Below are 24,240 nucleotides of genomic sequence, written 5' to 3'. Positions count from 1 at the left end.
GTGAGATTATTTTTCAAAGCACCATCATCCCCCTTCGGTCTTTATGTACATTCTTTAAGCAGCGCCGCCCTCCGTAAGGCTCCGTGCGACCGCGGAGACTTCTGGCTGAGCCGCCATCTTACACCGGTCACTCCCAACACGAGATGGCGGCCAATGAAGGAGCATCATTATGACTCGGGGGCGCTCCGCTGATGCTCGTGTGATCTTTACGGCATAGATAGCAACCACGGTTCGTCAAGCTACTGCGAATCAACAGCCATGCTCCCCGACCCCTAGATCCCCGAGATATGCTTCCGGAGACGGAGATCGTCCCAGGAACTCCCTGAGCATCTCCAACTCGTCTCTACTACCGCCATGGGCGAGAATCATCCGTCGATAGCGGAGTCCAGCTTCCGCACTCATGGGATCGTCACGGAAGTTGGAGGTCCAAATGTCCGCTGCCAAGGTCCGTGTGCTAGTCGAGGTAAGAACAAGATACAGACACCCATTGACACTACACTTACTAGAGGTATGAAAAGTAGTTGGCCTCTTGGCCCCACATGTAATGTTGGCTCGTGGCATATCCATGGCCCCAGTTGACTTCCTCAGGGCCCCGGAGGAGGGTCATTTCTTGTAGTAACGAATTGTATCGCTCGGCAATGCCATTGCCTTCCGAGACTTCCTGGCCGTGCTCGCCATGGATCTCCATATCGAATGCACTAAAGGCAACCTGTCGCAGGGTCAAGATACCCTGATTGACTTGCTTGACGGCAGCAAGTCCTTTGACTAGGCCCTGGGGGATCTCTCTCGGTGGCCGGCTGGCATCTTTCACAGACCCTTCAGCCAAAGTTCGCTCACAATATCCCGGCAGGTACGTGTAATGGCAACTGAGCTGTTGCAAACACTCTGGTACCCAGCACCAGTATTCCAGCAGCTGACTGGGTGCCTCGACGAAGTCTCGCACAGTTCGATGGCCGGAAAATAGAGCGTACTTGGCTCTTCCTAGGAGATCATGCATTCCTATAGGCCGTATTAGCAAGGAGAGAACTGCAAAGGCAATTCATGCGACCAACCGTGTCCTAGCTCATGGAACAGCGTGATGACTTCCCTGTGCTGCAGAAGCGCCGGTCGGTCGGCTGTAGCTGGCGATACATTGCACACAAGAGCCGTGGCGACGGGAGATTGGCTTCCATCTTTCCTTTGAAATCCCTGCAACATCAATTAGCAACATCTTGGGCATTTTGCAACATAGTAGACCTACGGGATGGATGTTAAAGTTGGCGGCATGGTTGTATTTCCCTGGCCGAGGGTAGATATCCATATAGAGGTAGCCTAGGAAGGATTCTGAAGACTCCTGTCTGTCGCGTACTGCGAATATCCTGACATCAGAGTGCCACACATTCCGGTCGGTCTTCTCTGTAACTTCCGTAATGGATAATCCGAATAGCCTCTCGAAGATGCCCAGCATCCGCTGAATCGTATGTTCAGCTGGGAAATACTCGGAGATCAAATCATGGCTGACAGAATACTGTTCCTGCAGCATGCGGCGGTGATAGTAGTCGAAATCCCACAGATGAAGGGGTGATTCTAGATGAGCGAATGTCTGCAAGGCTTGTAACTCACGGATCGCAAGTGGTTGCAATCTATGCTTGAGGTCCTCCAGGAGGTCTGTGACAGCGCCGGGGGATTTAACCAGCTGGTGCCGTAGTTGTTGTGCTGCGAAAGACGGGAACCCCAGCAGTCGCGCAGCTTCATGCCGCAGCCTGATAGTATCCTGGAATATTTTGACATTTTGAGAGTAGATTGACTGACTACCGAGGAAAACATCTCGCCGGATTTGAGCCACGCTGCATTTTCCCAGAATCGTGCTGACTGTCGGCCGATCCAGACGAATACGACTAGTCCCCGAAGGACCCCGTTTGAGGTTCTTCAGCATGCCCTCATCGAGGCCCTTCAACTCATCTGTCGCTATCCACAGACTCCCCGGGTCGGTGGCAATGTTGCCCATGAACTGGACACGCAATTCAAGCAACCGCTTTACGATGTGCTGAAACCGATCGCGATCTGCCCCAGCCAGACGGAGGCCATTATCGACAAACATGCGATGGAATCTCGACAGGAGACGTATGGACTCGCCATCTTCATTGTCATCATTGACCTTGCTATACACGGTGTCGACCAGATAGAATAGCCGCTCGTCTTGGAACAGCGCTAGGTAAGCTTGATTAACCAGGTTCACTGCCTCTGACGATGCTTTGCGCAGATCCGGGGACGGCGCAACTGATTGGAATAGGGCAATGTACTGAATGTGATACTTGAATTCATTGTCTATGTTGCCTAGTGGACGCACTAGAGTATCAACGGTGGCATCCCCAATTACAACTGTGTCGATTAAATGATTGACGTCCAGCTGGACCCGGCGGATAACCTGATTGGCATGGTCTAGAATCGCCGCGGGTGTAATGTCAAAGGTGGGTAGCGGGGCACATTCCTCGATGGTCATGATGCAGAACACTGCGGCGTAGTTTTATGAACTCCTTACTCCTTAGAACTGACGTGGCGATACACGACAGATATAGCAAGGCATGCGGTCCAAACGGCGCGAGCAGCGAAGTGTCGAAGAGCTCCTCAAGGCAGCACATGACTGAATCCTTTACTGTACCCTTGACGGTCATATGAGCAGCAAATGGCGAGTGACAAGCCATTGTTATGGCGGACAAGGATAGCTGCATGAACACCGATACTGTATCCAGAATTAGTGTGAAGCTAGTTGGAACCGTCTCAGGGGAAGCTCCACATATTCTTATCGGGCAAATGGAGATGGCCGACAGGCAAGCTAGGTAATTATCCGTTGTGCGCCACAACAGTGAAGCCTTGGCGTTAAGTAAGAGGCAGAGGGGAAAAGAAAATATCGGTCTCAGGCACGGATGCTATCGGCGTGACACAGCTCCTTGCATAGTGGGAGCTCTCACACACCGGACCTCATGCTGTGCTACATGCCAACCTGGCTGCTGGTTACACGGATACTGGCAGCCTATATAACCATCTCGGTGTGGAGGGGCGCTGTAAGGGCCATTTATCTTGTCATCTGCGGTGGACGGAGGCATTCTGATGCCATCAAGGGATGCTACCAGCAGGATCCAACAGACAGGCCCTGGCCTGCTTCTTCTATTTCGTGAATAGACCACAGCCTACAAGAGGGATATAGATCGCCAGCATCGGCCTTGACTCTTCTGAAATACTTCCTGGCCGGCACCCGTGGCGATTAAAAGCAGACGGTCACCCACGGGGCCACAGAACGCAAAACTGCTGGGACTTCTAGAACCTTTGTCGATGTAAGCTAGACGCGGAATTACATCCGCCCAAAGGCCTCTATTAATGCCATAATAGCTGTTTTCTCTCACCGAGATTAGGCCATTCACCTCACTTCTTTGCACTGTGGCGGCCATATTCTCGCCAAGCAATGCGATAGTCAGGGCCGAAGTTAAAGACAGGCTGAGAAATCACTCACCCACCCCACTTGGTGTACTGCTTGGGATCTGATTACGCCGAAATGAATCCGATCGACAGGGAATGTGGATCCGATAACCAGATGACAAACATTTAGTCAGGCACTATGGATTCCTCACGAAACCTTCACTATCAATGATGTGACGGAAGTGAAATCGCCGTTGCGCAAATTTTGACGGCCGGGAAGACCCGTTCAGTCCGAGCCCAACAATGAAACCTGACCCGTTCAGGGTCCTCATGGCCATCCCGGGAACCGGTGCGAATTATGCAACGGCGTCGCATGAATATCATTAACCCAAGTGTCAGTCCCACGAACACGGATCAGCAACGCTTCGAGTGTCATGCGTCTCCCTGCGTGGCGTCCTTGCAGATATCAGCCAGGGAGTTTCTGGCCAGCCAGGATTTGCGGCTAGGAGGTGCCTAGTGTCTGGCGATGTCTCAGGCCGATACCTGACCCGGCATGCCGATATCTGGCGGTGGATCCTGTCCGATCACGGCACGGTAAGTTTATATGGGCCCAGGATCACGAGCAATATACAGACGATCCAACGAGGTCACCGGTGCGCTCGGGAAGTGGATATCATCCTGCTGACGGAGGATTATGAAGCAACTCGATACGGGCCATTGCAGAACGGATGCAGCGTCATGAGAGGTATAAAAGCCCAGTGAGCAAGGTCTTGAAGCTATCATCACCGTTCAAACATTCCGGAGCGATCATGGCCAGCAAGATGCTTCGAAGTTTGACCCTTTTGGGTGCGCTGTCAACGGCCCTTGCAGCGCCTTCTACCCGTCTCTCTGGTTCCCAGTATGATTACATCGTCGTTGGTGGAGGAACCAGCGGTCTCGTGGTTGCCAACCGCCTGTCGGAGAACCCCAATGTGTCGGTCCTCATCATCGAAGCCGGTGGTTCAGTTCTCAACAACTCCAACGTCACGGATGTCGACGGCTACGGACTGGCCTTCGGTACTGACATCGACTGGCAGTACGAGACAACCAACCAGTCCTATGCTGGCAACGCCCCCCAGGTGCTGCGTGCTGGAAAGGCGCTTTCGGGCACGAGTGCCATCAACGGTATGTCATGCGTGGGCCTGGAAAGAGCTAAGCACTAACGTATTCACAGGAATGGCGTACACTCGGGCCGAAGACGTCCAGGTTGACGCATGGCAGACCATCGGTAACGAGGGATGGACCTGGGACAGCCTGTTCCCCTACTACCGGAAGAGCGAGAACTTGACTGTTCCCACAGCCAGCCAGCGTGCTAGAGGAGCCACCTACGACCCCAGTGCCAACGGCAAGGAGGGTCCGCTGTCCGTAGCCTGGCCCGACATTCCCGCCAATAACCTCACCAACACCCTGAATGCCACCTTCCACGGACTCGGTGTTCCATGGACCGAGGATGTCAACGGCGGCAAGATGCGTGGCTTCAATGTCTACCCTTCCACCATCGATTACACCGCATATGTGCGTGAAGACGCCGCTCGCGCATACTATTGGCCCATTGCGTCCCGTCCTAACCTGCACCTGATGCTTGATACTTTCGTCAACCGTCTTGTCTGGAAAAATGGAGGATCCCAGGGTAATGCCACTGCTGCTGGTGTCGAGATTACCTCTTCCAATGGCACCGTTACTACTATCGGAGCAAGCCAGGAGGTCATCATTTCTGCCGGTTCGTTGAAGTCGCCCGGTATCCTGGAACTCTCCGGTATCGGTAACCGCGATATCCTGGAGAGGTACAACATCTCTGTCCGTGTCGATCTTCCCACCGTCGGTGAGAACCTTCAGGACCAGACCAACGCGGGACTAGGTGCTTCCACCACCCCTGGTCTGACGGGCACCAAGACCGTGGTTTATCCCAACATCTATGATGTCCTTGGCAACGACACCCTGTCAGTGGCACAATCCGTCCGCCGCCAGCTCAAGCAATGGGCCAACGAAACCGCCCAGGTGAGCAGTGGCACCATGAAGGCTGAGGATCTGGAAGCTCTTTTCCAGCTGCAGTATGACCTGATCTTCAAGGATAAGATCACGATCGCCGAGATCTTGTATTACCCCGGTAGCACCAGCAGTATTAGCGCCCAGTACTGGGCCCTGATGCCCTTTGCCCGTGGATATGTCCACATTGGATCCGCCGATCCTACTGCCAAGCCGATCATCAACCCCAACTACTACAAGTTCGATTGGGATCTTACCAGTCAGATTGCGGTGGCCAAGTACGTCCGCAAGACCTTCCAGGCTGCTCCCTTGGCCAACCTTGTTACCGGGGAGACCAACCCTGGCTTTGAGGCCGTGGCTGCCAACGGCTCCGAGGAGGACTGGAAGGCGTGGCTGCTCACACAATGTAAGTTTATTCCAGTCTTCCAGAGTATACTGATGTATGCATGCTAATTGCCATTCACAGACCGCTCGAACTTCCACCCGGTCGGCACTGCTGCCATGATGCCCAAGGACAAGGGCGGTGTGGTCAGCGACCGCTTGACGGTGTACGGCACCAGCAATGTTCGCGTCGTGGATGCATCCGTCCTTCCCTTCCAGGTGTGCGGCCACCTGGTCAGTACCTTGTACGCGGTGGCCGAGCGGGCCTCCGATCTGATCAAGGCCGACTCTGGTCTCTTCTAAGCAGATGTGTCAGTAGTTAGTCCTTGAAAGGTGTATTTTATCGCAAAGCAGGAACATAGACCATAGACAAATATTTTATCATCATTACCACCTCCACACTATGTACATAACATAATCATTTGTACCATGTTCATGAAGCCACATTAATTAGCTCATTACTGTACAATAGAGCCGGCTGTCCATACACAGCCATTAACAACATTATTCACATGCTCGCAACCCCTCTTTAATAAACAGAGGAAGTCGTGTTCAGGGTGACATTGCGGATCGTGCACCCCTCGGTCTTGTACTGCTGTGCATACGTTCCCTCGAAAATGCTGGTCAACCAGTTCCACGCCCGGGCGTTGCCATTCACCTGCTCTGCGGAGTGTCCACCGATGGTGTTCCGCTCATACAAGATGTTCAATCCCAGTCCACAGTACCGCTTGATCACGCGATCCGTGTCCTGGATGGGACTGATCTCGTCGTGGATGGCCTTGTACGCGAGCACCGGCATCTGCGGGAACCCATGGTAGCCCATGTATCCGTCCTGGTTGAGTGCCTTCTGCACCACTTGCGCCTGGAACGTGGCCGATCCGTTGACGAAGTAATCGAAGATGTTCTGGAAGGCATAGAAGACCTCTGCCTCGGACAAGGTCAGGTCCTTGGCGGCCAGGAATCCCGTGCGGTTGTAAGGACCCGTCGTCTTCAGCTGGCTGAGGATGAACTCGTATGTCTCAGGGTGCTGGCTTGACAGACCCAGCGCGGCGGCGGGGATGAGTCCTGCGCTGATGGTCGAGGTCACCGTGTTCATGACGCTGGTAACGTTGGGAGTGAGTCCACCCACAGCCAGACCGGCAATGTTCAACTCCGGAGCGTACTGCATCTGCAGCTCAGCAGCCCATTCGCTGGCCAAGGCACCGCCAGAGTATCCCCAAAGAGCGTACTTGGCATCCTCGTTTAGGCCGAATCCGGAGGCGAGCACGCTGCGGACCGAGTCGAGGGTGGCATGACCGGACTGCACACCGGCAGTGAAAGAGGCATTGGGTCCCTCGTAATCGGGAACGTTGACGAACCAGCCCTGCTGCAGGGCGAGGATAATATCAGAGGGCGGGCTAGAGTACATGGCGTAGCTGGGACTGGCGTTGACGTCGAACGAATCGTACGCGATCTGGTAGGAGAGCAGAACGCTTTGGTTGATGGCGGCGGAGGCGGCCTCGGTGGGCACCAGCAGGGTAGTCACAGCCCACGAAGGCTTGTATTGACTGTCTGTAGTGCGGTAGAGAATGTTGTAAGCCGCCGAGGCATTGCCCACTACCACGGTCAAGTTGCCGGGCGCGGGCCGCACGCGCAGGATGGCACCGGGATCTGCCTCCTCGAAGCCCTCGGGCGCGCTGTACCAGGGATCCTGGCTGGGCGGGATGGGAGAGGAGCCTGGCGTGGGCAGCGCCGTTGCGCCATGGAACAGGCTCGCGGCCAGAAGCAGCACCGAGGGGATGTACATGGCGGGTGTGAAGATCAACGGGGGTGCGAGGTGAGAGGGATGGAGAGGGAAGGTTTGGGAAAATCGGGCAGATCAGCTTTGTATTAATAATTTCTACTATAACCAAGCTCTGCTTCCTCTGTGTTTTGCCAGGATCCGGATCGAAGGATCCGTGGCTTCGATGGAGAGGGCGAACCCGCCAGTAGGAAACGAGCGGATGAAAGTCAAACCCCGGGCTTGATTCATGCAACAACATCCCGCCTGCACCTCTCCTCCAGTGACCGTTGGGCATCACGCCCGAGCGGGGATGGACTATACCTGCTTCAGCAAAGCATCCGGGGCGGGTCTCGCGTGCGATGACGGCACTGGTGGAGCCGGCAGAACAAGAGCTGACCCAGAAGTTGCGGATCACTCGGATGTGCTGGTTGCTGGTGCCTGGAATGAGTTCCCACCGAATGAACGAATTTGATGGTCGTCGATTGGGATAGAACTGCCGCAGGAGACCAAAGGAGAGAAGTCTATTCCGGGGAAGCTTTTTGCCTAGGGCTTGGCTGAGAAGGGGAGTGACGAAGCTGCTGCAGGAACTAGTTCACCCAAGCTAGCAAGGGTGGCATGAGGAGAAACTGCAGTGTTCACGTGCTTTCCATTAATGTAGAAGACCAATAGAATACTTAACAGCAGGCGGGCTTAGACATTAGGCTCAGAGGAGTACATGAGCCACATCCATAACAATACCTCGTAGGACTAGAGCTGGGTTGCGGCGGAAGCTCTACCAACACAACCCTCGAGCAGCTTGTTATTGCATGACACAAATCTCCGATGCCACTTCACGCGCATGCTTTGCTCAATGCCCCACAGAGGACTGATCGGGGATCGCCGCGACGGGCTCAGCTGGCGCAGCGACCGCTTGAGCCTTCAACTCATCACCGATGGCCAGTCAGACCAACTAGAGACAGTCAGATTGATATCTATGAAGCAGGCCTAAGCTGAGAGATAATGATAGACAAATATGAACACCTCCAACGCGGAGTTTGAGTGAAATGTATGCATGGGTTGAGTTCAATTGATTGTTATTGTGCTGACAGATAGGAGCTGATGGATCAGCCTCGCGGATTACCTTTTTGGGGACTCAATGTGGCGCTCTTCCCCGACGACCCTAATCTACTTTGACTCTCTCTGCTTATTTCCCCGCTCGATATGTTGCATTGCTAGTGTGTTCTTCTCTTCCCATCACATGTACTTTACTGACAGGACCTCGGCATCGTACCGTGTAAGTCTCCTTCGCCTGAACGACATTCTAATGAAGTGATTGGCACAGACTCTCACCAAGTGGTGACACAAATAGGTACTGCCTGTATCCTACTAGTTGTTGAAAGCCCGCATAGCCACCAAACAACACCAATTGGGCTAGACCGAACTATAATAGAGCTAAACAAACAATCAATTTCACCGACACCCTACTTGACCGCCCTGCTATCATTGCCTTTTCTCTGGAGATACAGCCCAGCCCATAAGATGAAAACCTCCACGGAATCGGACGATCCAGTCCACAGCTGAGGAGACCTATTTCTCGCATAGCAGATCGGAACACAGTTGCGTATCTATATTGAAGTATTAAGTATCGCGTCATAATCTCTTCCACAGAGTTCAATGTTTAGTTCCTGCAACTGCATGTTCAAGCTCATCTATTGATAGGTAAGTATGAACAACGCATGAGACATATCTCCAAACATCGATCAGTCATCTAGACGGTCTACCATGGCAGCTCCTTTCCATCATACTGGTTTAAACCAGGGTTATTCTCCCATCCAGCAACATGAATATTCAAGAATCTTCCATTGACTTCCACACCCCGATCACGGATCATCCCCAAAACGCGCTCGACACCAGTTCCGACCGGAAGGTCAGCGTGTGAATTGGCTTCATCTGTTCTCAACCACTAATATTGGGATCAGATATATGGTCGGACTGGCATGAGGTCTGGATTGGCACTCACCCCAGGACTTACGCAGAATACGGTGAACCCTTCCTTCTCAAGCTCTTGAGAATAAAGCACCGTCATCATGTTCAAAGCGGCCTTGGTGATCTTGTAGGAGGGGGTGGGCAGTTCCCGGTAGACGGACTGCTTTGCAATGGAGCCGACGCTGCTGGAACTGGATGATGCGAGCCAGGATTAAACACACCCGGTTCCTGGGTCAAGAGGGGTTTTACATGTTGATGATCTTCTTCATAGAGCCCTTTCGCAATAGCGGCAAGAAGTTCTGGGTTACGATATGCGGACCAGTCACATTGACACGGAACGTGTCTTCCAAGTCTGTCCTGCAGGACGTTAGTTTCTATCAAAGATTGATGCGGTCCATGGGTTAAAACCAACATGTCCTCAAGCCGGCCCCAGCCCACGATGCCAGCATTGTTAATGAGTACATCCAGTCCCTTATCTCCTAAGATGCTCCCAATGGTCTGAGCAGCCTTTTGTATGGTCTCGGGGGCCGCAACATCTAAGAGGACTAGCACGATTCGGCTGGGATGCCGGTCCGCTAGATCCTGCAGGGAGGCATTGACCGATCGCGAGGTGGCAATAATGGTGCTGACTTCTGAGAGAGGCTTTTCTGATAATTGGCGCACCAATTCGAAGCCGATCCCTCGAGTACTACCAGTAACTAGGTAGGATGCCATGGTGCGTATTGTATATACAGCCGGATTCACTCAGTGCAAAAGAAAGCCGCATTGGTGAGAGCCTAACATTTTATATACGTCCTAGTATCCCTCCCCTGGCCCCTCCGGATCCCCTATTCTAATGGCCTTCGCCTCTCTCCATGTTTGTCTCCGGTTTCCCCGTGTACAATACCCGACGTGCCTGTAGCCACTGGTCGGAGTTAGTGAGTTGGGGATAATTAACTCCGGAACATAAGGTTTGCGATGTTGCACAGGTCCGCTAACCCCGAGCAGGAACCGATCTCTACCAGCATAGCAGCGATTATCCGTAGATATCTATATCACGCCCAGGGGCGTCATGAATGAGAGCTGGTCTTCTTATACCTCTCGCTTTAGCGTGCACATCTTGTACCCGGTTCTGCCCGTCGATTACCGCGCGGGATCAGGCGCCTTGTCGGTTTCCCCTTTTGGGAGAAGCCGCTCGCGGAATCATCCCGGGGCGTTAACGCTAGTCATGATTTGGTTAGCTTAGGTGATCGATACCAATACCGGTTATTTTCAAAGCCAGCAACAAGAAGAAGGGCTTAATACACCTGGTCGACAATCACCGATTTGATAAATACTCTGACATATAGCTCGAAGCCCCTACATTAATGATATCTTCAGCAATTACCAGTAAGTTGGGGTCCCCACACACTGCGCGATGGATCACAGGCTCTCTTGGCGTGAATTGCCACGGATTCAATTTGGCAACTACGCCATATAAGAAGAGTAGGTCCCGAAAACACATCTGGAGAGTCGTTAAAATCCCCCATTCCAGTGCCAGATCTACAGTGGCTAGCATATAAAAGCAGAAGTGATGAGTAGCCGATACGCAGCAGTGCACCAATCGCCCAAGGGTGCAGGCGACGCGCGGCCAACTGCCCTTAAAATCATTCAGGATGAACATCTTGAAGGCCAATGGTCTGACAAGGTCATCCTCATCACCGGCTGCTCGTCAGGTCTGGGTGTGCATACTGCGCGAGCACTATATGCTACCGGTGCTACACTTTACCTTACGGCCCGTGACCTCAACAGAGCGCAAACAGCGCTTAGTGATATGATTGACAGCCCACGCGTGCACCTCTTGTCTCTGGATCTCAATTCTCTGGCTTCAGTGCGTGCCTGCGCGGAGGAAGTCAAAGCAAGGTCTCCCCGCCTTAACATTCTCATCGCCAACGCTGGAGTCATGGGCTGCCCAGAAGGACGGACGGAAGATGGTTTCGAGACGCAATTTGGGACCAACCACTTGGCGCATTTTCTCCTCTTCCATCTCCTACGTTCTGTGATGCTGGAATCGTTCTCACCTGCGTTTTACTCACGGGTGGTGCTACTATCCTCCGGCTCGCATCGCTTTGGCCAAGTCAACTTTGACAATCTGACCTGGGAGGGCGAGTTCGACACCTGGATGGCCTATGCACAAAGCAAAACAGCCAACATCTGGACCGCTAATGAGATTGAGCGGCGGTATGGAGCTCATGGTCTGCACGCGGTCAGTTTGCATCCTGGGACCATTGCCACAGACCTGCTGCGTCATGTGCCGGCTGACCAAATGGCCATTTGGACTGCGGATAAGGAGTTGGAAAAATATTGGAAGAGTCCTGAGCAAGGAGCTGCCACCACAGTCTGGGCGGCAGTGAGCCCAGATATGGAAGGGAAAGGTGGTGTGTATTTGGAGAATTGTGCTGTGGCCAATGCATGGGTTCCTGCCGCTGGTCCCTGGGGACCGGGATATGCCCAATGGGCGTATAGTCCGGAGAGCGAAGCAATGCTTTGGGATGTATCATTAAAAATATTGGAGTTGCAGGAGTAGCGATGGACTGGACTACTGAAAGGCATACTCCATGTTTTCATAATTTACCCAAATCCTGTTTCAAGCAGAGGCAACTTAATCGATACAAGTAGGAGACATTCACCCTGGCAATGCCTGAACTTAAAAGGTTTCGTGTGGACCCTACATTCAGCTTGAGAAGTGAATGTTTTGCACGGCCCTCTCTTATGTCTTCACCCATGTCTACCCCATTACTGCTGGTTAAACTCCGCAATGACACTGCGCGGTGCCTGATACGGACCGATACTCGTCCATTCCATCTCCAATCCAAAGCCCTGTGGTCCTCCGATACGCAGTCCTCGCTCATCTCCGGTCCAGAGAGGATGCGCCGCTATGCCGATGACACTCACGCGCAGGCCATACCGCAGCTCCTGCGACCCGATTACCTCGCCATCTTGGCCTAGAACCGAGATGAGGTCGGGTACTGTGCAGATAACCTGCTGGGCTGTGGGGTTTGCGGGGTCGATGTACGCAGCATACAGAAACTCATTTTGAAATGGAATCACCAAGTGACGTGTCTCTGCCGAGACCTGGTTGTCCATGGTCTCTCTCTCCTCGCCGGAGAACGGGGCAATTGTGCACTGGCCGACCGTGTACCCGCGACTGACATCTCGCTTCACGTCGATGATCTTGCCACTGTACAGCAATTTGCCAGGTGTGGTTTCAAACTATGGTCGCATTAGTTTACGCATTATGGTATAAGAGTAGTACCTACAATGGCTTTGATGATGTTTGTCTTGGACCGGCGCGCGCGATGAATTGCGCGACCAAGATACCAGGCTTGGGACACTGTATTGGGGATGCAGTATTTCTTGACAATGTCAAAGGTCAAGGGCACAGCAGCAACAGCAGTCGAGATTCCGAGATTCACACACTGGCATCGAAGCAGTTCCTCGACTCGCCGGTTGGATTCGGCTTTCTACAGATAATCAGCGGAGAAAGTGTCTTTAGAGGGGAGAGTCATACCAACACCACTCCCACATTACCTTTCGCGTCCGCAACCACGCACGGGGTGATGGGTTGTCCATAAACATATGGCGTTCCTAGAACACGAACTCGGCATTAGTTCTAGCAGGTTATAGGGGTAATGGTTTCTTACCGTGCTCCATGGTGGGATACGCACGGCCCATGAGATCACCATCGAGAACCGGAATATCGTAGTAGGCGCTGGTGGGAAAGGTGGACATGCCATTCCCTCCGCCAATTTCGTCGGCGATAATTCCTTCAAAGTGTGTATGCCCAGAGAGACGGACGGCATGGTCGATGGCAGTTGTGAGTTCTATTTTGGCCGGGATTCGCTCCCCCGAAACACTGGGAGCGCCGTACCACGATCCAAACACGCAGACACCCGAATCGTTCATGCTATCTGGAGATACCACCCTCATACGTCCCTTTGCGTCGGGGCTTTGCAGCCAGTCAAGGCATTGCAAATACTGCAGATAAGACGGGCCCCCACCGCCAGTGCCCAACACACCGGTTCCGGTCGCGATGAACTCCAAGTCGACGGGGGAAAGGTACCAGACTTGGTCCGCCACCTCCGGAACATATCTATCAAGATCGAGGGAGGCACTGTGTTTGGTGCTGATTAGGGAGGGGGGAATGCCGTTCGCCGCCCTCTCGACTTCTGATGCTTCCTTGAAGTACGAATCATCGACATCAGTTGACATCCAAGATACTAAATGCTCCTCTGCAGAATCACTGCCTGGAGCAGGAGTTGCCAGCTTTCCAACAGCCTTGACAATAAGCCGGACCGCCTTGTTTGTGACATATTGCAGTGGTATTTTGTCGACCTCCACAACGCTCACATCGTCCTTGTCAGCCCCGCGTTCGATGGCGGCCTGCATTGCTTGCTGCTTTGCTGCTTCCACTACCGCTCCCTCATCGCGACCCTCCAGGATTTCAATAACATCCACCTCACCAGATACTTTGGCAATGGCAGCACCAACCGCGTTTGCAGAGTCATGGTGCGGAGGAAGAATACACTCGGTGACGCCTTCAAGTGCGTCCATGTACACGATGGAGCCACCCCCGACCAGTAAGAGGGTCACGGGCTGATCAGACACTTTCATCTCATCAATAGCGCGCTCGAGGATTTTCTTCATGCCCGCGCGAGCTCTCCTGAGAACAGTGGCCGGTAGGTGTTTTACCCGAGAGGGCTCTCCCAACTCAGCCTTGCCAGACGCGACAATGATATCTGTAGAGGTCATGGTATCGCCACCAAAGACTAGGGCGTCCTGTGTCAAACGGTAACCGACCGAATCGGGTCCAACACTCACGGTGTCTTTGGCGCCATCAATGTGGATGCGACTCCCTCCCCCCAGTCCCACTGAGAGCACCTCTGGGATAGGAAACGCCGTACGTACTCCACCGACTTGAACAAAGTTGGGGGCCTTGCGGGGGAATCCAGATGGCAAGAGAGCGCAGATATCGGTCGTAGTTCCTCCCACATCCATAACCAGGACTTGGGTGTCAATCTTGTCCATGATGCTGCTACTGTTACTCCGTTGGTCCAGTCCGGCCAGATAAGCTGCCCCCGTCAGACTATTCGTCGGTCCACTGGCAAACGTCTGGATAGGTCGCTCTGCGGCCATGGCTGCGCTCGTCAGAGTACCATCGTTTTGAGTAAGATACAACGGGCATTTGAGCTGTAGGTCCTTCATGGCGAGACAAAAAGCTCGGATGGTCTTCTTCGCCAAAGCCAGGATGGAGGCGTTGAGTATCGTCGCATTCTCACGTTCCAGCAGCCCAACACTGCCAATATCGGCAGAACACACCACGGATAAGTCAGGGCTTTGCTGTAACATCAATTTCTTGCAAGCTACCTCATTCGTGCCCCCGTGGTCAAGGGGCGAGAACACCCCAACGAGAGCGACGGTGGTGATTCCGGCCTTCTCGATCGCAGACACGGCATCCTCAATTTGTCGAGGGCAGATGGGCGCGATTTCCCGACCATCAATTTCGAGACCTTAGACGTATTTATTAGCATCGCCAATGACACTGGGATTTGTTTGAGGTACCTCCGTCGAGATAGAAAACCGGTCCTCCGATAATTTCACGGAGTCGTGGTGGAAAGTCGGAGAATGGCGGTACCTAAGCTACCATCAGCGACAGATTGTCCATGAAGAGACCAGGGCTGTTTAAGGGTCGAAATACCGCTCTAGTGTATGGACCACACAGACGAACGACAGCAACCCTACTCAGTCGACGGGGGTCGGCCTCCACAACAGCATTGACGAAGTGAGTTGTGCCGATGGCTACACTGCGCACCTCGTGGGCGGGAATCTGCGTTTTGGAGAGGACATCGACGATGGCGGTACAGATACCAGAAGTGACATCGGCAGTGGTGGGAGTTTTGCTGGAAGCGCACACACCCCTCTGTCGATTTTGATGCAAGTCCTGTTCATGGAGGGTTGCGGCGGCCGCGTTGAGGATAGCAGCATCGGTATTGGTGCCACCCACATCCACACCGATTCGATAGAATGCCATCTTGACGGACCACTGATAGTTGATAAGGGAACCAGATAGGCTTCAAGGGCGGGACTGACCCGTCATTTGTACCTGTGGCACATGCGCCCTCATTCTCTGCAGTCGCAATCAGGCTAGACCCCAACCCCGCTTCCTCTGATGTCGCTCATCTTGGCTGGCGCCGGCCGAGATAAACCCTTATCACCCAAACCGGCGGGTATATCTCTCTGGATCCAGGATGTAGTTAGGCTTCATGTGTTCATCGCGTGGTGTTTAACTCAGCCAGCTCGCCATGACGCTCCTGCAGTGGCTCGAGGTCCCCCAAGAGGGAGAGACCATTCCCGACCGATGGATCAATAGTGATATCGAACCCATTCAGGCGGATCGCCGCCGCTGGGGGTTTTGGACCTTCAACAATTATTGTCAGGGGACACTCCTCCATGTTTCCTTGTGCAGGACTCGCTAACAGGAGTATTCTGCGCAGGGGTCCTCATCAGCTCCAACATCTCTGGATATATGACCGGCAGCTCGTTGATCGCCCTGGGACTGTCTTGGTGGCAAGCCATCGTCGCCATCGTGGTCGGGAATATCCTGGCGACCATTTTCATCGTCCTCAACTCGCTGCCCGGGGCCTATTATCATAGTAAGCGTTTGGCGGGGCTAACCCGCTCTGCATGTGTCGTCGGGTCTTAACTGATATCATGTTCAGTTGGATTTCCTGTTGTGAATCGGTATGTCTGGGGCATGTATGGCAGCCATTTTGTCATCTGGAACCGTATATTTCTCTCCCTCAGTAAGTCCCACCGGTGAAAGTCAGAAACGCTCCCACTGATAGGTCTAGTTTGGTGTAAGTCATTTAGTTCACCCGTCGCAGCAGATATTAACCGCCAACCTCACGACAGATGCCTTTCAAGCATGGATCGGAGGCGAGTGTGTGTATGTTTGCCTGCAAGCCATTTGGCCCTCGCTGGAGAAGCGCATCCCCAACCACATGCCCGCCGACACCGGCATGACGACCGCCGAGTTCGTAGGATACATCATCTTCATGGTTCTTTCTCTGCCGGTAATCTATGTGCGACCGCATAAATTGCAGAAAATGTTCTACATCTCGGCTGTCATTGTTATTGTTTTCGAATTCGTACTGCTAATCTGGTCATTGGCGACCATGGGTCCCAACGGCTTCGGTGAAACGCTGTCTTCCGGATCGAATGTCTCTGGGTGGATGATCGCGTATGGAATCATCAGCACGATAGGCAGCATCTGCGCCGGTATTTTGAACCAGAACGACTACGCGCGGTTCGCACGACGACCTCAAGATGCCATTTATGGCCAGCTCTTCAGCGCGGCACTGTACGCCATCATAATCGGCGTGATTGGCATTCTCGTCACAGCGGCCACGCAGGAACGCTATGGAGAAGCCTACTGGAACCTTCCCAAGCTCCTGGGCGCCGTCATTGAGACTGGGGGCCCCCGATCGCGCGCGGCAGGCTTTTTCGGAGGTATCGCGTTGATTGTCTCCCAGATGGGTGTCAATGTCCCGGGCAACGCTCTGTCGGGAGGTAGGAAGATTTCCTGCACACAGCCCTTGTTGGAATCAGTAATTGACGAAGCTAGGGTTCGATCTGGCGGCGACCTTCCCCAGGTACATTAACATCCGTCGGGGCGCGTACCTGACGGCATTGGTCTCCATTGCAGCCAATCCATGGAGATTGGTCAATACGGCCACGGTGTTTATCACGGTCCTTAGCAGCTACTCGGTGTTCATGGCGCCGATGATCGGGCTGATGATCGCGTCGTACCTGTGCGTCCACCAGCGAAAGATCAAAGTCCCGGACCTGTTTGTGGGAGATGCACGGAGCATCTACTGGTATACATACGGGGTAAATTGGCGCGCCATTGTCGCGGTAAGTCCCTCTTCCGCTTCCAAAGGCCCTTCTTTTCCCGTTTGGTGGACTGACACGGGGGCCAGTGGCTCTGTGGGACAGTCCCCTCGCTTCCCGGTTTCATTGCCTACGTCAATTCAACCATCCATGTTCCAGCCGGGCTGATGCATCTGTACTACATCTGCTTCCTCAGCGGCGCGTTGATCGCTGGCGCCGTGTTTGCGGCGCTGCATTTTGTTTTTCCCGACCGACGGGTGCGATCGTTTCTCGCATCGGCCCCTACATCTCGAATTCTGATCGAGGAATACCGGGACCAGCAGATTACGGTCGAAGCAGTGATTCATGTGAGGTCACCGAAGCTCTCGGATGATGAGGGAGAAACTGCCATCAATGAGCGAGTTTGATTTCCGCAACGTGGACGGGCAGCAAGCTGTTATTGACGCGTTCCAGTTAAGGCAATGAATGGATGAGCCCAGTTTTTCATATGATTGAATTGCAGCCTGATGGACCAAACTTCGCTACCAGATGCATCTATAATAAACACCATTGGAAGGTCCATTAAAGGTGCTCTCCCTTTTCTTGCCCGAGTGACATGAATATATATCTATATATGAGGTGACTGCTAGCTGGTACTGCGCGGTGACTTGTAGCCATGCCGGCATTGTAAGATCAGGCCAGTAAGTGGAACTGAAGTATCCAACTGGCTGCCACGAATGTATTTTCTCTTATTGAGCACTTTAGCTATATGGTGCCATAGCATTGATTCCCTTGATGTGGTGGAAGCGACTTGCCGGGGACAAACCGAGTCCGATCGCCGTCTGTCTCCACAGCGGCTGGAAATATCTTCACCCCGATGCGGCAATGGTCCAACCACCCCCCTGAGATGCAGGACATGCAGGGTCTGGTCCAGACCCAAGTTGTGGGTTGCAGATAATAATATTCCATATTAACAACAGCTGCTAAATAGTCTAGCTATCGCGATAAAATTACATTGTGCGCCAGTCAACCAATCCGAAACCGTAGCTGGACCGGAAATCCTTACCGGGCTCGGTTTAACACCGAGGATGACGCGTTCGGAAATCGATCGACAGGCGAAAATTGAAGCCGTCGAAAACCTCTTCAGGACTGTGGGGGAACGCCCTGAACCTCTTTGAACCTGTTCTCGAGATCTCCTTTCTGAATACCATAGATCCAAGTCAGTCAAAATGAAGGAGGATGGTATTCAGACCAGCAGTGAGGGTAAACACCCCGAACATTCCCCGCCGGGGGTCGTGCTGGTGCCTCGACCCAGTTCCCATCCCCAGGACCCGCTCGTAAGCATCTGGCCCCAAGAACACCTTTGGCCCCGGAATGTCTGCTGATAGCTTGAAGAATTGGCCATATCGTCGGAAACAACTTATTCTGGCCACTCTCTGCCTGGCCTCTTTTTCGGGGGCTATCGCTCCCCTATCTGGCCAGCTGAATCTGGCCCAACAGGCCAAGATCTATGGCAAAACAAGGGTCCAAGAGTCCTATGCTGTATGCCGACCAACTTCTGTCCTCATTCTGCTCCAATGTATGTCCTGACAAGCTGTATAGAACTCCGCCGCATTGGCGGGCATGGCCTTCGGGCCCTTCTTTTTTGCCCCTGTCGCCCATCGACTGGGTCGCAGCTCCGTTATCTTCTGGTGCATTCTGTGTGCCCTCGTCTGTCAGATCTGGGCGGCCATCATGACCCGTTCTGATGATTATATCCCCTACATCATCTCGCGACTTTTTGCCGGCTTTTTCGGCGCCGTTCCCACCGTTCTTGGCCCGCGTGTCATCACCGACCTGCTGTTTCTGCATCAGCGCGGTCGCGCCTTCATGGCCCTGCATATGGCCTTCTTGTTTGGCACCATCGCCGGCCCGACCTTCTCGGCCTTCATCTCGGCTAATGCTTTCTTCCCCGTCGAGTTCTGGTGGACTGTCGGTCTATTGGGTGCCACAGCCATCCTCATCTTCCTCTTCCTCGAGGAGACGGGATATGATCGTGAGAACCCCGATCGAAATCCCGCCATCCCGACCAACTGGTTGGCCAACCGCTGGGCTACCTTCTTTTTCGGCCAGCGTTTGGTGCAACCCACCACCTGGTCGGTTACCGTGAGTGACCACCCTCAAAAGAACTAGTTATAGGCTCTCTAATGATGTTCATTGATCTAGATGAAAATCGCCGTGGCGCCCATTCTGATAGGTATCTGTCCGGTCACAGTCATTATGGGTACCTTCACTCTGATCTCCTTCGGGTTCTACGTCGGCATGAACGCCCTGGTGCCTGTGTGGCTGCAGCGGACGCCAGAGGAAGGTGGTTACGGCTTCTCCTTGAAGCAGAACGCCGCTTTCACCTTCTGCCACTGGATCGGCATCCTTGTCGTCCAGCTCGTTGGCCACTACTACAACGACAGACTACCCCTGGCGTTGGCCCGACGCTTCAACCACGGCGCTTGGAAGCCTGAGTACCGCCTGCAGGTGCTCTGGATTCCCAGTCTTATCCTCAATCCCATCGGACTGGGCCTATTCGGCGCCACTCTGCAGTATCACCTGCATTACATGGTGCTGGCACTGGCAGTGTTCATTGTAACAATTGGCTCGCTGGCCAGTGTGCCGGTGACGGTCAACTACGTCGTGGAATGCTTCACGCGCTACCCGGCAGAAGCGGGTATTGTGATAGGCGCCTACCGTATCGTCTACGGTCTGACTATCAGCTTCTACATTGACCCGTGGGTGGCTGCCGTTGATGTCGGCTGGGTGTATGGCATGATGGCTTTCTTTGCTATCTTCTCATTCTTGTTCGTCATGCTGCTCATGTGGAAGGGGCATGCCATCCGCGAATGGCAGCTGGCTAGCGTGGCCAGCAGTGAGGAAGGCGTGCAGGTCGAGGATGGGATCAGTGAGAAGGGGACGGTGGAACACGATGGAGAGAAGTTGAAGGTTTGATACCCCTAGAAGTTGCTACCAGCACATCGCGTGCTGAAGTGTAATGTGTGTACTTAATTTACCGATCTATAATTCTCGGCATATACGAACTCATCTATATCTTCATGTATTCATCTAATCATCTCGAACACCAAACTGGGATACTTTTAGTACACATTAAATCGGAAGCAACACGCTCACGCATGCAGCACCGTTCCATTCTCCTTCCTCACAAAGTCCAAGAACACGTCCAGTTCCGGACTCGAGGCTCCATCCACCACAAACACCGCGGGCTTTCCAAAGGGCGCCGACACCCGCGCCGTCTGTCCTCCCCGGTAGGTCTGGCCACTCCACACATGGGTATACGTGCGGTTTGCAGAGTGACCGGGGAAGTACACCTCCACAGACTTGCGCCCCTCGTCGAGCACCGGTGCCACATATAGATCCCGACCGAGGAAGAAGCTCTCGTAGCTGATCTGTCGGGCGCGGAGATCCTCCGGGTGGTACAGCACCGGCATACGCAGCAACGGCCATCCGCGACGCTGGCTCTCCGTGTTGAGGATGCGGCGACGGTAGGGTCCCAGACTGCGGAACATCCGGGCGTTGTAGGCGAAGTACGCATACGTGGTGGAGTTGCTGTAGAACTGAGCATTTACGCTAGGCACGTTGCCCTCGTGCGACCGGAACACGGCGCTTGAGACGGCGCCCAATTCACCCCAGCGGCCCAGGAGCTCAGCCGATCGTGGGATGGCTCCGGAGGAGTTACTGGTGGTGGGAGGCTCGAAGACGGTCGTGTAGCCGCCAATGTCACTGTGACTGTGGGCATAGCCGGAGATACCCATTTGGCCTTGAATAGTCACCACTGACTTGATGCCGTCGTTGGGGGTCCAGAGAGTGGCTTGATCACCAACCCAGAACAGGTTCATGTGGCGGTTGGCGCCCATGGAGGCAGAGCGGTGGAAGGTGACCATCTCATGGAATAGAGGCATCTCAGCGGATACGGAGCGCTGGTAGGCTGCCCGGTCGCGCGGATACTGGTTGTGGTAGAAGAAGGCGCTGGTGGAAATGTTGGCCAGCGAGGTATCCGCAGTGATGGGGGTATACTCGCCAAAGTCCCACATGCAGCCAGAAATGTTGGCACTCCAGACCTGCGTGCGGAGGACGTCGGCGAACCACGCGCGAGTTTCCTCGTTGGTGAGGTCCAGGATACCGGCGTCGATGCCCTTGCCGCTGGAGATAATCGCCGTGGCGTTTGTGGTAGTGTTCTGCACCATGTAGCGGTGCTTGCTAGCCTCCTGGAAGAGATTGCGGCGATAGCCATCCGACTTGCTGCTGACGTTGGCCAGGAAAGGGTTCACGTAGGCAAGGGTGCGTACACCGTGCTGTTCGCGTAGAGCCTGGACGAACTCGGCCCATGTGGGATACAGCGAAGTGTCGGACTCCCAGTTCCACCACAAACGCGAGATGTTCATGTTGCCATAGGGGGCTGACTGCAGATGCGTGCCTGACCTACGGTCCGTTAGTAATGATGAGCGCAGAAAAGCCAGTGGGTCACTCACCAATCTTGCAACCACACACCAGCGACCGGGCAGTCGTGTTCAAAGCCCTGCTTCACAATGCGATTGACTTTCTCCTGTCCACCTTGAATGCCCAAAAGAGCGCCGTGATCCACCCATTCCGGAAGAGCCGGCATGCGACCGGTGTACTCGGTGAGCATGGTGATGGCGTCCAGCATGTTGTCAGCCCGCATCAGATGACCATGCATCGAGAGACTATCGTAGCGCACCGTGACGGCATCTGGGCGCTGGAAGTCGAAGACAGCATAGGCTGTATCGTTCTCGTCGAGGTAGAAGACGCGACCGTCAGAGCTGACGTACTGAGGAATGGCCGTGTAAGTGGTGTACTGGTCGCCGCCGCTGAAGAAACCTTGCGAGTCCTCGATGGCCGTGTATGGCTGGTCACCACGTCCGACACCCTGCTCGCGGGAGAAGATGGGGATCGACCGATTCTTCATGGAAGCGAAGGACGCCTGCGCACCGAGACCGTAAAAGTCCTCCCGCGCGTGCGATGCGAATGTGAGATAGAGACGTTCGACGGGGACACTGGCATTCGCATCCGAGTCAACAGTGGCTTCAAAGGCAACACGATCCGAAAGGGTCTTAGGAACCCAAAAGTTCATGGCATAGGCAATGTCCTCCCCACCACAGTCCAGGAGATAACCGCGCACAGCGACCTGGTTCTTCACACTGTCGCGACGAGGGATACCCGCCAGTTGGGTGATATTCTGGCCTTGGCATCGGGCCTGGGCCACGTTGGTGATGTTGAAGTTGCCGCTATCCTCGACAATCTGGTCCTTCCCAGCGCTGGCACTGAGGAAGGGTTGACCGGGGAGGGTTGAGAAGATGGTTTGGTTGTCTTGATGGATGGAGATCTGATGTTGGCTTGCCTGGTAGGACAGCTCCAGTCCACTGCCCAGGGGCCAGGTTGACCGGGCCTGCCCCAATGAGGGCAGGGCAGTCAGCATTGCCAGGGCTCCCAGATAGGTCAACGGCATCTTGGGCGAGACACTTGATCCTGTGACGATGCTACTAATGTCCCGGCTTCCAGTCCGGCTTTATAGCTAGGCTTCCCCACCGCGTCCGGATCACTAGATGTCATCATTGCCATTGCGAGCCTCCACCCGGTTGAATTGATGGGGACTATACATGAGTCGCTTGCTCGTAAAAGGCTCCCATCTAGGACAGACAACGGTTGATGGTGGTGCAGGACTCGGCTCAGTTGCCCTGTGGGAAAGAAATGAAGGACCGTGTAGAAGCAAAAGCAAACCCTACGAGCGGACATTTCCCGACTCTGGGGCAGGCAGTGGACCCTTCGGCAAAGCTGGCCGAAATGCGTGAAGGGCATTCGATCGTATTTAGTCACGGATGGAGGCATCGGAAGCCACGAGAACCAGCATGCCGATTCTTACCCGAAAGAGTCGAGTGTCCACTATCTGGGGAATCCGGAGAGTCTCCAGACGCCAATGATGTTCGTTCAACGGCTGCCCTCTTCCCCACAAAGCCGGCTGGGGGAGTTGATCAACTCGGCTAATGAGGTCATATTTCCTGAATTTCAAGCAGAACCTATTGATCTATGTTCTGCCGACCATGTTAGTTCTATGGTTTCCCTCAGTACCGGCCAATCGTTGTATCGCCCCATCGGGCCCTGGTCAGGCCATGGGCTCGAGCTTCTGCTGCTGCAGGATCAGCCTAGCGAGTCATATACTTGTCGGACGACGGTGTAACTAGTGGTCAAACAACTACACGATGTTGAGTAGTCGATGGCTGTCTCCACAACTGGAAAATTTTGATTACGCTTTTTCTGGATGGTTGCACAAGTCTCACGGCCCTTCAGCAACGGCAATCTACAGGAGCTGCCTATAGCCTGTCGAAATCTCCAGGAGTACCCGTTTTTGACTGCAGAGCTGACGGGGAGGTGAGCCCCTGGGTCCCTGTGTCGATTCCGACCGTGCAGTATCATCCGGGTCACATAGCTTAAAACAAATCTATATCTGGACCATCGTCCTAGTTGTTGAATTGTTGTCTTGCATTCACCCTATGCCTGTTGTCGGTCAGCCGACTGCCCTCGTATCCTGTCTGCCCATAGTCATTTGTTTTGGTTCTCATGTCGTAGCTGCTTTTATCTCCTCATCTGTACTAGCGGTGATAGCTCAGGTAGGCTGTCCACTGCTAGCTAGGAGTGGAAGAGGGGACTTTGTTGGCCAAGAGGCATGTCCCTTTTAACATGCTACTCACAAGTGATTTACCACTTGAAGTGCGTATTCACTGATACTCTGGCTCAGCTCGATATTCGAATGGGGATTGTTT

The 24,240-nt window shown here is 53.8% G+C and overlaps 9 protein-coding genes across 9 annotated transcripts; 4 read left to right on the top strand and 5 right to left on the bottom strand.

Moving 5' to 3' along the window:
* Nucleotides 1–2,482, bottom strand: BO79DRAFT_286771 (M3 family metallopeptidase; the record flags this gene model as incomplete). The annotated part of the gene is made up of 4 exons (XM_025688504.1): nucleotides 1–454; nucleotides 504–999; nucleotides 1,053–1,188; nucleotides 1,241–2,482. 4 exons carry the CDS (start codon nucleotides 2,480–2,482, stop codon nucleotides 250–252), a joined length of 2,079 nt encoding a protein of 692 aa, XP_025540573.1. The 3' UTR covers nucleotides 1–249.
* Nucleotides 2,483–4,205: 1,723 nt separating this feature from the next.
* BO79DRAFT_263255 (GMC family oxidoreductase) lies at nucleotides 4,206–6,105 on the top strand (the record flags this gene model as incomplete). The annotated part of the gene is made up of 3 exons (XM_025686657.1): nucleotides 4,206–4,560; nucleotides 4,610–5,827; nucleotides 5,888–6,105. 3 exons carry the CDS (start codon nucleotides 4,206–4,208, stop codon nucleotides 6,103–6,105), a joined length of 1,791 nt encoding a protein of 596 aa, XP_025540572.1.
* Nucleotides 6,106–6,188: 83 nt separating this feature from the next.
* On the bottom strand, nucleotides 6,189–7,626 carry BO79DRAFT_208540 (LIP-domain-containing protein). The gene has a single exon (XM_025682420.1). It carries the CDS (start codon nucleotides 7,586–7,588, stop codon nucleotides 6,332–6,334), a length of 1,257 nt encoding a protein of 418 aa, XP_025540571.1. The 5' UTR covers nucleotides 7,589–7,626; the 3' UTR covers nucleotides 6,189–6,331.
* Nucleotides 7,627–9,313: 1,687 nt separating this feature from the next.
* On the bottom strand, nucleotides 9,314–10,243 carry BO79DRAFT_236980 (SDR family oxidoreductase; the record flags this gene model as incomplete). The annotated part of the gene is made up of 4 exons (XM_025684645.1): nucleotides 9,314–9,506; nucleotides 9,564–9,720; nucleotides 9,779–9,886; nucleotides 9,942–10,243. The coding sequence occupies 4 exons, from the start codon at nucleotides 10,241–10,243 to the stop codon at nucleotides 9,321–9,323; spliced, it is 753 nt and encodes a 250-aa protein (XP_025540570.1). The 3' UTR covers nucleotides 9,314–9,320.
* An 838-nt stretch (nucleotides 10,244–11,081) lies between these two features.
* BO79DRAFT_192924 (short-chain dehydrogenase) lies at nucleotides 11,082–12,074 on the top strand (the record flags this gene model as incomplete). The annotated part of the gene is made up of 1 exon (XM_025680931.1): nucleotides 11,082–12,074. One exon carries the CDS (start codon nucleotides 11,082–11,084, stop codon nucleotides 12,072–12,074), a length of 993 nt encoding a protein of 330 aa, XP_025540569.1.
* A 209-nt stretch (nucleotides 12,075–12,283) lies between these two features.
* On the bottom strand, nucleotides 12,284–15,578 carry BO79DRAFT_263245 (hydantoinase/oxoprolinase; the record flags this gene model as incomplete). The annotated part of the gene is made up of 6 exons (XM_025686656.1): nucleotides 12,284–12,760; nucleotides 12,808–13,011; nucleotides 13,059–13,135; nucleotides 13,192–15,057; nucleotides 15,110–15,182; nucleotides 15,246–15,578. The coding sequence occupies 6 exons, from the start codon at nucleotides 15,576–15,578 to the stop codon at nucleotides 12,284–12,286; spliced, it is 3,030 nt and encodes a 1,009-aa protein (XP_025540568.1).
* Nucleotides 15,579–15,849: 271 nt separating this feature from the next.
* BO79DRAFT_263243 (nucleobase cation symporter-1 family protein) lies at nucleotides 15,850–17,863 on the top strand (the record flags this gene model as incomplete). The annotated part of the gene is made up of 6 exons (XM_025686655.1): nucleotides 15,850–15,979; nucleotides 16,042–16,200; nucleotides 16,267–16,350; nucleotides 16,418–17,116; nucleotides 17,172–17,461; nucleotides 17,527–17,863. 6 exons carry the CDS (start codon nucleotides 15,850–15,852, stop codon nucleotides 17,842–17,844), a joined length of 1,680 nt encoding a protein of 559 aa, XP_025540567.1. The 3' UTR covers nucleotides 17,845–17,863.
* A 471-nt stretch (nucleotides 17,864–18,334) lies between these two features.
* BO79DRAFT_263235 (polyamine transporter) lies at nucleotides 18,335–20,445 on the top strand. Its single transcript, XM_025686654.1, has 5 exons — nucleotides 18,335–18,363; nucleotides 18,532–18,753; nucleotides 18,812–18,958; nucleotides 19,019–19,561; nucleotides 19,622–20,445. Exons 2-5 carry the CDS (start codon nucleotides 18,646–18,648, stop codon nucleotides 20,393–20,395), a joined length of 1,572 nt encoding a protein of 523 aa, XP_025540566.1. The 5' UTR covers nucleotides 18,335–18,363; nucleotides 18,532–18,645; the 3' UTR covers nucleotides 20,396–20,445.
* Nucleotides 20,446–20,571: 126 nt separating this feature from the next.
* Nucleotides 20,572–22,928, bottom strand: BO79DRAFT_263230 (alpha-glucosidase; the record flags this gene model as incomplete). Its single annotated transcript, XM_025686653.1, has 2 exons — nucleotides 20,572–21,883; nucleotides 21,934–22,928. 2 exons carry the CDS (start codon nucleotides 22,926–22,928, stop codon nucleotides 20,572–20,574), a joined length of 2,307 nt encoding a protein of 768 aa, XP_025540565.1.
* Between the last annotated feature and the right edge of the window lie 1,312 nt (nucleotides 22,929–24,240).

This window comes from Aspergillus costaricaensis (assembly GCF_003184835.1).
Source record: "Aspergillus costaricaensis CBS 115574 unplaced genomic scaffold BO79scaffold_12, whole genome shotgun sequence".
NCBI lineage: Eukaryota > Fungi > Ascomycota > Eurotiomycetes > Eurotiales > Aspergillaceae > Aspergillus > Aspergillus costaricensis.
The sequence above is the reverse complement of the archived record's forward strand: the minus strand, read 5'-3'. Positions and strand labels throughout refer to the sequence as shown.

Bases quoted from the DNA above. Each gene is read 5' to 3' on its own strand.
- BO79DRAFT_263235 (XM_025686654.1), top strand. From the start codon at position 18,646: ATGAAGGAGGATGGTATTCAGACCAGCAGTGAGGGTAAACACCCCGAA. The intron at 18,959-19,018 runs GTATGCCGACCA...CAAGCTGTATAG, and splicing joins GGGTCCAAGAGTCCTATGCT to AACTCCGCCGCATTGGCGGG. The intron at 19,562-19,621 runs GTGAGTGACCAC...TCATTGATCTAG, and splicing joins CCACCACCTGGTCGGTTACC to ATGAAAATCGCCGTGGCGCC.
- BO79DRAFT_208540 (XM_025682420.1), bottom strand. From the start codon at position 7,588: ATGTACATCCCCTCGGTGCTGCTTCTGGCCGCGAGCCTGTTCCATGGC.